General features: G+C 42.7%; 2 protein-coding genes across 8 annotated transcripts in view; one reads left to right on the forward strand and one right to left on the reverse strand.

Moving 5' to 3' along the window:
• NRG4 (neuregulin 4) overlaps window positions 1-10,393 on the forward strand; it is a 57,745-nt gene extending 47,352 nt beyond the window's left edge. For 2 of the 3 annotated variants that reach the window (XR_006416642.1, XR_006416641.1), the window contains 5 exons: window positions 1,062-1,155; window positions 7,807-7,956; window positions 8,925-9,004; window positions 9,094-9,176; window positions 10,333-10,393. Coding sequence is in view for 1 of the 3 variants with exons in the window: in XM_044450608.1 (XP_044306543.1) it covers window positions 1,062-1,155; window positions 7,807-7,956; window positions 8,925-9,004; window positions 9,094-9,107 (338 nt within the window). In the remaining 2 variants the exon portion in view is untranslated. Of the gene's footprint in view, window positions 1-1,061; window positions 1,156-7,806; window positions 7,957-8,924; window positions 9,005-9,093; window positions 9,329-10,332 lie in introns of those variants that run through there. The other variant, XM_044450608.1, reaches the window with a different exon arrangement.
• The window catches only part of FBXO22 (F-box protein 22), a 40,378-nt gene that overhangs the window by 13,400 nt on the left and 16,203 nt on the right, over window positions 1-10,775 (reverse strand). For 4 of the 5 annotated variants that reach the window (XR_006416639.1, XR_006416640.1, XM_044450604.1 and 1 more), the window contains exon 7: window positions 2,605-2,778. The exons of the other annotated variant lie outside the window; for it this stretch is intronic. Coding sequence is in view for 2 of the 4 variants with exons in the window: in XM_044450604.1 (XP_044306539.1) it covers window positions 2,643-2,778 (136 nt within the window). In the remaining 2 variants the exon portion in view is untranslated. The remainder of the gene's footprint in view (window positions 1-2,604; window positions 2,779-10,775) is intronic. 5 annotated transcript variants of the gene reach the window in all.

Below are 10,775 nucleotides of genomic sequence, written 5' to 3' on the forward strand. Positions count from 1 at the left end.
TCAGTGCCTAATTAATAATCTCAGTATTTCATGTGTATGATGAATTCTGTGCCCAGTTCTGGGCACCAAGATTTAAGAAAGATGCAGGTAAATTAGAAAGGGTCCAGCGGAGGGCAACAGAAATGATCCAGGGTTTGCAAACGCTGCCCTGTGAGGAGAGACGGAGAGGACTGGCCATGTTCAGCCTTGAGAAGAGAGAAGAGAAGAGAAGAGAAGAGAAGAGAAGAGAAGAGAAGAGAAGAGAAGACTGAGGAGGGACATGATATCCCTCTATAAGTACCTCAAAGGCTGTCACAAAGAGGAAGGTCAAGCTCTCTTCTTGCTGAGGCCAGAGTGTAGGACCTGGAATAATCCAGTCAAGCTGCAACAACCCAGGTTCAGGCTGGGCATCAGAAAAAACTTCCTCACTGTCAGAGCAATACGACAGTGGGACCAGTTGCCTGGGGAGGTGGGGGGCTCTCCCACACTGGAGACATTCAGAAAGAACCTGGACGGCCACCTGAGTGGGAGGGTGTGGCTTGGTGTCCTGCAACGGCAGGGGGTGGACCTGATGGTCTTCTTGGCCCCTTCCAACTACTCTCCTAGGATTCTAGAATTCTGTGAACAATCTCCCTCCTTCTGAGATAATGTCCTCATTACGGCTGATTGTAAACTCCTCCATGCAATGAATGTTTTGACCCATGCATGACCAATGATTCTCCCCCAGCATGGAGTGCTGAGCATTTACCACAAAGAGGTCTAATATATCAGTTTTAAGACCTGGGTGTCCTTCTTTTGGGAAAGTGAGTTGCACATACTTTAAAACAAGAAATGAACCGAAGAAGCAGCAGGGCAGTCACCCCCGTCCTTTTCTCCCTCTGGATTGCTTCGTGCTGGGAATAAGGTTACTTCAAGGTTTCTCCATTTTTGCCGTATTTAGAAATACCAGCACCACGTTTAAAAAATAATAGGAAGGGGAGCAGGTGTTAATTAACACTTAAGATATTCTTCCACATCATCAGATTTGAGTCATCCAAACAAGAGCAAGTGACAGTCAATCTATCCTTCTTTAAAAAATTTAGATCATGAAGAACTCTGTGGCAGCAGTTACGGATCATTCTGTCTGAATGGTGGAATTTGTTACACTATACCTACCATCTCCAGTCCTTTTTGCAGGTAAGGTGCATGTAAATATTGGTTTACGTTTAAGGTGTTTGCCTTGTGAAAGTCCCATATGGTGTTGTAAAGACTGGTGTCCACAGAGAACAGATGTTGCTGGCTTCGGATGCCTGGGAGAGTCTAAGTGGTAAGCTACAAGCCACGAGGATCAATATTGCAATCTATGGGAAATGGTTGGCAAGGCTAACCTTGCAAAAGAAGCTGCATATTTGGTGAGGATACAGGAGAAATGTTAGAGCAGCGCTTTCGGAACGGTGTCCCATGGAATCCCAGGGTTCCACTACAGCCTCGCAGGGGCTCTGCGAAAAATCCCCAAAATCACATTTAAAACGGATTTTAAAATGAAACCACAGGAGACCAGCTATTCGATTGTCAGGTGGCCTCCAAGCAGGAAAAAATGCATCACGGCATTTGGTTCCTAGGACTCGGTTGCATCGTGTTGGGAACAATCGAAAGAATTCATTTGGGATATGACCATATAATCGGTTTGTTCATTCATTATTTTTAAAATGTTTTCTCTTTTATTTCCAAACCTACGACGTTATGCGTCCTACGATGTTAGGAGCAGATGAAAGAAAGAAGAATGTGGTGGGTGCTAGAAATCATAGATGGAGTTAGGATTCCGTGGGAAAAAATGTCTTTGGAAAGGTTTCAGGACCGGAAAAGGTCAGGCACTGCTGCATTGGAGCATATTATATTGGCAGAGCACAGCAAAAGGAAGGGAACAATTATGGCATTCTCAATTTATTCATTTCTCTGAGGACAAGGGAGACGCAAAAGATTTCTGTAGTGTAGAAGTAGATTAAGCCACACCACTGAAAGAGTAGCTCAGGAGAGAGGTTACGAAGGAGTCCGTGTAGCGTGAGTTCTGGAAGCCTTTATAAACCATGTCTAGTGTCTCGGGGCGGTTTACAACAAGCAAGTAAAATAGAAATTAAATTAATGATGTAATATTCCCTTTACCAATATATTTGAATCTATTTATTTATTATATTTATATCCCTCCCAAGGAGCTCAAGATGGCTTCGGTAGCTCTGCTCATCCCCGCCATCTTACCCTCAAACAACCCTTTGAAGACGCTTGGGTTGAGAGGTTCGTCTGGCCCAAAATCACCCCATGGCTGAGTAGGGACTAAAGCGCAGATCACGCAAGTCCCTGACTCACACACGTAATCACTACACCACCTTGTAGCAATCCCATCTTGCCAAGCAGGTGAAACGTCTTTTAGGATCTGTTTGGATCCCATCCAGATTGGGAGTATTTTGTTCCCACACGTTCTTAGTCCGGGTGAATACTAAGTTTAAACAAGAAAGATTCTGTTTATGCTCAGCTATCTCTTGGTAGACCATAGTAATAGTAGTAGTAAGAACAGAAGCAGGAGAGGCATCGCTTAGTTAAATCCCAGAACGACGAATTGATACTCGCTTGGGGCTGACACCAACTTACCAAGGTTCTAGTTTCAGCCTGGGAACGGATCGCGAGATCTAATCTCTGTTTCTCCTGATTACCCGGAACTTGATTGAAGTTCTCCGCCTTGAGTTTTTTCTCAAATGGCATCTCCAAAGAGCACACCCAGTTACAGGACTCACTGGAGGTGATGGCAGTCGTATTGCAACATGGCTGGAAGGCACCAGGTGGAAGGCGGTTTTAGTAAATGCTGGAAGTTCTCAGTAAAATGCAGCTTAGCAAAGTGAAGTTGGTCCATCAACATTTGGTTGCTATTTATATACCTGAAGTGGAACAATGGCATTGGAATTAACTTGGGTGGTCTGACTGTGTCTTATCTTGATCATGATTCCAACTTTTCCTTCTGCTTAAGGAAGCCTTTTCCAGACTTTGCATCTCGTCTCATTCCATCTCACATTTTCTCCACCACCCACTTTTTCGCTTAGGGTACGAGTGGGAAGCCTTTTTATTTCCCCATCATTTTAAATATTGGGAATTTTAATCAGGTTTTAACTTCACAGTCACTTTTTGGTTTCGATTTTGTTCTTATCCTTGAGGTTGATTTTGTTTCGGTTTTCTTTTCTTTGTGAAATGTGACTGGTTTTATGTGTATATTTAACCATTTCTTTCATTATTGTTAACTTGTTAGATTATCTGTTTTTGATTTTTGTAAGCTGCCTCGAGAGGTTTTTGCATACAGGGTGGGTATACACATTTAAATAAAGAAATAACCCCCCCCCCCAAAAAAAAAAACCACACAAAAAAACAGATAATCAAGAAGTTATGAGAAAGGGAATGAGGTCCGGGGAGGAGGCCATAGTCCTCTGGGAAGCACAGGATTGGGACCCTAACCAGGCCTAAAGCCCCTTGCCCTGCTCTAAAGTTCTCACGACCAAAGGCTTGGCTTGTGCTTCAAAGCTGTCACAGACTGTGTTACCCAAACACACCCGTCCTCTCACACGCCAGCAAGGAGAGAGCCGATCCCTTAAGCTCATCTGTGGCTTTCACACTTTAAGTCCCCACTGAATCCCACGTCACGTGTGTCACAGGCAGACTTGCATGAAAAGATTTGGCCCTGGCGGCAGTGTTTGTGAAGATGGAGAGTCCGCCGGGTGACGGATCTCCTCTTCCCGTCAGCACTGTACCTGCACCGTGGCTGATTCAGCTCAGCGTTCGGCTTTTGGGACTAGGAAACGCGACACAGCTTGGTCAAGGGAGGCCCTCTAGATCCAGTGCTGTGTTGGAACAGCAGTTGTTAATTTATCAGACAAGAGCCTTAAATAAAGAACGGTAGGGGGCTCAAGCGCTCACTGCTAGTCTAATTGCGGTCTAAGGAATCTAGCAAGGTAAAAAGGGAAGTCACGCTGAGAAAAATGTCAGTGAAATGAGGTCATTTTCAAGACATGCGGTGGAAGAAAAACACTGTGGATTTGTGTGCACGGTAAAATTACAGCATTCTTTTGAATAAATTAATACATGGATCACAAACAGGGAAATTGATAATTCATGCTTGCTTTGGGAAGGAAATAGGGATTTAGGAGGGACGGGACAGGACCGAACAGGTGGCTTTAAAGATGGACTTTCTAAAGTCAGAGAGACGTCACCCGTTCAGGTAGCAAATTCCATACAGACAATGCAAGATTAGCATCTCTGCCTGCAGTGCATTATTTTAAAATAAGCCCCTTGAGTTTAGCAGCAGTCACACTCAAGCAAATGACTCCAACCCAAAAAGGGCAGCCACCTTAAAATACAGGATAAATCAGTGGAAAGAATTACTCACTGCTGCTAACACTAGCCCTAGTCCAGCCCACTGATTTCAGAAGGCCATACAATGCAATCCATAGCGTGCTTCCTTTGAAGGACATTCCACTGAGTTCAGTGGGATTCGCACGCTACTTGCGCATAAGATCGCTGCTTTAGGCGGTTCACACTGATGACAGCAACCTCCTTCCATATGTGCCTGCCCCCCAGTTAAGATCTGGGGCAGAGGCCCTTCTCCCCTGCCCACCCCTCAAGATCAGGGGCAGAGGCCCTTCTCCCCTGCCCGCCCGTTAAGTTCTGGGGCAGAGGCCCTTCTCCCCTCCCGCCCGTTAAGATCTGGGGCAGAGGCCCTTCTCCCCTGCCCGCCCGTTAAGATCTGGGGCAGAGGCCCAGGAGCCTTCCTTGAAGGAGATTAGGAGGGTGCTTACCCGGAGAAGGGCCTTCTCTGTGGTGGCACCTCGATTGTGGAATTCGTTCCCCAGAGAAGTTCATCTGGTGCCGTCACTTTATTCTTTTTGTCGCCAAGCTAGAACTTTTTTATTTCCCCAATATTTTAAGGTTTGACTGTCATTTTAATATGGGTTTTATTGTTGACTGGTTAAGAATTTGATTAGGATGCTGTGGTTTCTTTTATTTTTGCCTTACTGTTAAACTGTCCCGAGACTACAGTAAGGGATAGTCTAAAAAAGCTTTAAACCAACCAACCAACCAACCAACCAACCAACCAACCAACCAACCAACCAACCTCCAGTGGCTTCTTCCACGGGGCATGGGGTTTGGAAGCAGGGGCTGCTCCAGCAGGGGGACGTGTGGGGTTTGCCCCCACTCAGGCTTTGCAGACCCAGGAAAAAATGCCCAGGGCAAAGCAGGGTTTCTCAGTCTTGGGGCTGGTGCAAAGTTCTTCAGACAACAGGAACGTGGGCCTTGAATTGGAGCAATGAGGGATGTATCAACGCTTTCCCCCCAGAACTGCCCACTTTCCACCCACATAGCTCTTCCGCTTGGCCCTCTTCACCAACGGACCAGCCTCACCAGTCCCCCCCCCCCCCGCCATTGTGTTGGTGTTTGTATCATGGGGTTCTCTCATGTTCTGCACACTTAGAGCAGCTCCTGATAAGTTCCCTTGCTCCTCAGAAAACAGTTCCTCATCACAGGATAAGCACCTTATGTTTTCTTGGCAAGTTGTAAAGACTCTGGTCTATTTTGTGCTGAAACGGTACCCTCAGGACTGGGTTTTTTCCACCTCGGACTGCAGGTGGGGACTCGTGACTGAAGGTATCAGAAAAACAAACAAACAAGCCAAAAAATTCCCATCACATAGGAAGGAAGGATGTCAAAAAGGGTTCCCACTCCCTGGGATCTAATTTTCTACATTCGTGGTTTTTGCTTTGTAAGGGAGAGCATTCAGTCATGCAGTCTTAATGGGCCTTATTCTAGTTTGTGAAAAAATAATTCATGTATAATTGAAACCTACTGTTTCTTTTGTCAAGGAACTATTACCTTGCAGTAACAGATTGGGACTCGCCCTTTGCTTCTCCTAAATGAGAATACCACTGTTGAAAGGTGTTTCTTTAAGTTCCTGACAGTGTTAATAAACAGGAGGTTGGCAGATACTTGATCATCCCAGAAACGATACGTTTATAACCAGACTATTAATGTTAGTATACAAATGCGTACATGAATCATTATACTTTTTTCCAGTATACTAATCTGGGCACTGAATCAGATGCTGCATAATCCATTTGAGATACCTGGACAACAGGGGAAATGCATAGGGAGTGGGTGCTAATTTGCATACCTGTAAGAAGAATGAGAGTGGAAAGCAAGAGAGAACATCTCAGATGTTATGTCTATTCTGGGCATTTTTAGTTTTCAATGCAAATTGTAGATTTTATAAACGGGAAAGAACAATTTCAAGTACAACATCTCAAAGTGGAACAGACATGGCTCACATCAGAGCTGCAACATGCCAAATTATTCAGGATATAACAGGCCTGATGAAACAAGGAACTAGCGCATGGTCTTTGGGAATGATAGGATGATAAAGGAGAGAACAGTCATTGGGAGAGAAAGATGAAGATCAGTACAAGGAATTACGAGATGCCACATTAAAAGCTACCAATGCCTTTATCTAGAAAGGCCGTTTTTGTGAAGCAGATAATTATTTCCATAAAAGTTTTGAATTAGCATTGCTTCGTTTCAGTTGCGGTGTTATGAGGGTTTAAATTCTAGCGAGGGTAATAAGACCCACCGCTCCTTGACCTGAGCAAAGTTTAGAGGATGCCTGCACAGGATTTGGTATTTACATACAAGGCACGTTAACGAAGAAAACCCCCTGATTTTTCTGATTAGAGCAGTGTTCTAAAAATAATAATATACATTCTGATTAATACTTCTAATCAGAGAGAAAACAGCAGGGGTTGGTTTACTCATGAAACGCCGTTTAGACTTGCGATGCAACTGGAAAGAAGGAAAACTACAAGAAGGCCTAGTCCCAAGTCCCCTTCATACCAGCATTTTTTCCCAACACAATTACTATTTTGTGAGCACAAGTTAATAATTACTGCTCAGTATATTCTGTTTGTATAAAAAACAAAAAATGGCAAAAAATGGCAAAAAATGTGGATCCCTTTTGGAAACCTACTTTTGCCCATTAAGGCCAGTCCAAGACCATCCAAAAGCAGCAACTTGTGTGAAACGGGCCAGCCAGTTTGACAACCAGGACCAGGAGGTCTACACATAATTAACACCAGCTCCGGCCTTGCATGGCCTCTTCCAACCACAATGGAGCCACGATCCTATCTTAAGTCTGGGCTTCCAACAACTGGGAGACTGGATTGGATGGATCATTGGCCCGATCCAGCGTGGCTGTTCTTATGGGACAAGCTCTCCACCAAGGCCCATCTGGGCCCAACTTCTATTACCTTTTTGGCACCACCAACTTCCCTCTTTGCCGAGGCATTTACCATCAGATAGCACATACATTCTACTATATTCTCATCCAAGGGAATTTTATCCAATTTGGCCCTATTGTTTACTACTTTTTAAAATTGCTTTTGAGTCACCCATCAGACCCTTTCTTTCCATTGCTTCCAGCCCTCCAAGTTGTCATGATCTTTGGTTTGACTTATTTTTCTCAACCCTGTAAAATAAGCGCACTTGAATTTAAGCCAGCAGGTAACTTAAACCACGCATTATGCAAATCCGTGCTCCTGGGTTTCCCGGCAAGTCTTTCTGGAAAATAACCTGGTACTGTGTTGCTACGCTACATCAACCTGTGCTGCTCCTCTGGCTCTCAAACTATCATGAACGTGGACTTTCAGGGACAAGACAAAGAGCTGCCGGAGGAATTTATAGACTGACGTTCTGCACAGGGAAGAGGAAGAAAAAATGTGTTTCGATTCACACGTTATTCAGTTAATGTAAAACTTTGTGTCATAGGTGTATTGAGAATTACACAGGCGCTCGTTGTGAGGAAATTTTGCTCCCCAGCATCAAGCACCATTCAAGAAGTGAGCTTTTTGCAGCGGTTCTTGCTTCGGTTGTGGTCCTGAGTGTCCTGGTAGCAGGAGCTTTCTTCTTCCTTTGCAGGTAAAGTAGAAATCTTCATGCAAGGACAAGTGAAGTCCCTCTCGCGATTCTAACGGCCAGATTTTCTCTCTAATCAGTGATCTATAATGCATGCAAGTCTCTTTATTATTAGTGGAAATGTCCTCTTTACATCTTTCTCTAATTTTTAAAAAGCCTTGCTATAGCACCTATTAACCGAAGCTATTATAGTGAAGTGTTTTGTATGATGTCAGTACAGCAGTCGAACAGGTAAAATAGCTCTGCCTTGTAGATACTTACATAATTTCCGAACCGTCTGCCTTAAAGTTCAAGGCAATGTAAAAGCAGTTTCTACAACTGCTGCAGCAAGCTGTAAAACAGCAGTAAAACTAAACTGCTCTTAACCTTGAAGTAGGTTTCCTGAAATGACTTCCAAACTGTTTCAGAATGCCCTACTTGGTTGCCTGGAAAAGTTATTACATGAAACTGAGAGCTACTAAAATGTTTATTAGAGTAGCATTTTGATTCATTGACACCTACATCTATCCAAGGGCCAGACACAGTGGATTGTCCAATAAAGGTGTTGTTTTGGCCTGCTGTGTCAGCAAAACTGCTTTATTACTTCAATTGCAGTTAGGAAAAATTGTGGAAGGTATTGTAAGGACTGAGACCTAGGATTGCCTGTAATCTGCCCCACTTTAAAGACTAAACTGCATCGTACAGTTGATGAACTTTAGAAGCACAGCTCTTGACTTAACCATGATTCCTTCACAAGGTACACAATCTATGCTTGTTTGAAGGAGTGTTTGAATTAGCATCAACAACCAGCGATTCCGCTTCAGATGATGACTTTGACCAAGAAAACCAACTTGAGTTGCATGTAGTTTCAAATGTGAAGATGTAAAGGACTCTTCAGTTGTAATCATGAAAGCCACTAAATGCATCCTATAATTCCATTTAACTGCTTGTCTTTTGTAATAATCTTTTCCTCTTTATTGCAACTTTGCCAGAAAGGGCCAGATTCCACGGACCAGTTCAATAGAGCGTGGCGACAACCTGCTTGACGGAAATGACAGCAATAGTTGCAACAGTAAGTACTTTTCCAATGTAATCCTGGAGGAAGAAGAGTTTAGAGAAATATCTTAACAACTTCCCCTTTCCTGATTTTCATCTTCACAGAGGTAACTGAATAATCAACGCAGGAAGGGATGGAACACACACTGAAACAGCCATAAAAATGCTACGGCATATTGGAGAACAGGGTAAGAAGACAACAGAGAAGATTTCCAAGCCGAATAGGTCTTATGCTCATCAGCAAATGGGTATTGATAGAATAAATTAGGGGAAAAAATCAGTTGCATTTAAGGGGGTCCTCTCGATTTCAAAGAAGGAAGAACCATTGCTTGCAATTACCCGATTTGTGAACTTTGAGAACTCTTAACAAATTTTCTGTTTAGTAACTTAATATACCAAATTTGACACTGGAAGTAAAACAGGAGTCTATTCACAGTGCCACACTATTACCAGAAAGTCCTGTTGTTATCAGAAAGGCAGAGAGGATGCCTATCTAACAACCTGAATTTCTGCTTGAGAGGCATACCCAGAATGCGGACCATTTATTTATATATTTATTTATTTAACTTTCTATCCCACCTCTCCACTAAAATTGTGCTCAAGCCAGCTAACAATACGGATAAGCCCGGTAAACAAACGTGGCTAAGGAAAACAGAACGCAAGAGAAGCAGTGAGGCTAGGATCGGGCCCATCCTCCCCTTCAAGCATGTTTGGAAGCTCATTTTGTCTCCCTTCCTCGTGAGGAGAGGCCAAGGTACTTCCAGGATTCTGGATCGATGCCTATGCAGACTCCAAAGGTGCTCCTTCTTCAAAGTCCAGCCAGCATGGAAAGGTCTTTGCCAGCTGCCGTGGTGGGTGGCCGGCCTTCCAAGGTTAGACCCCAGCTCCAACCTTGGGACCGTTTTTTGGAGGTCCAAGTAGGGACGCCGACCTATCCTTTGACCCACATCCCCAGACTCAGGATCATGCCCTCTGAAACTTTCAATATTCTGCATTTAGAGGAGTAAGTTCATTATAATTCAATCTTGCTGAGCTGAAAAACCAGTTTTTTTCTGAAAAATGCTACGTATTATTCAGTTTTCAAAATGGATTCTTAAAGTACATGTGCAAAATGACTTGCTAATTGGATGCTGCACATTTTTATTTTCTCACTTTTGCTGGTTCTCTGTGTTAGGTTAATTGGTTGTACCTGTTTTTTGTGAATATATATATATATATATATATATATATATATATATATTGTATTATTTTAATAAAAATAAGATAAAATGGTAGAAAGGCAAGATATATTTTAAATAAATAAAAATACTGTCTAATAAAACCATTATCTTATATAATTTTCAGGAATCCGTAGCACTATTCCCAGATTATATGAAAGAAGACAATATTGCTCATATTTTACAAGACCAAATATATAAACATATACAATTATTATGTTCTCACAGTTGACAGTCACAGAATATCAGAGGTATGTAAAGATATCAAGAGATGGGTTAGATTCAATTTTATCCATTATAATAGAAATATGTTATTGTATCACGCCAAAACACTATTGTTGAGATGTTCATATGTTCCATCCATTCACCAGAAATCTATATTTTTATATATCCCTAGGCATGCACTATAAAAAGATCTTTATGTTGAATCGAACTTTATGTGGAAGGCAATCGTATTAGATGTAATGGAAGGAATCTTTTATAAGCTTCCACAAGCTAAAATTGCTACAGGACTGGCAAAACCATTTTAATGTAGAGAAAGTGTGAAACCTCCATTTTGTTTGAACTAAA

The sequence above is a fragment of the Varanus komodoensis genome, unplaced genomic scaffold (assembly GCF_004798865.1).
Source record: "Varanus komodoensis strain SLA01 unplaced genomic scaffold, ASM479886v1 scaffold67, whole genome shotgun sequence".
NCBI lineage: Eukaryota > Metazoa > Chordata > Lepidosauria > Squamata > Varanidae > Varanus > Varanus komodoensis.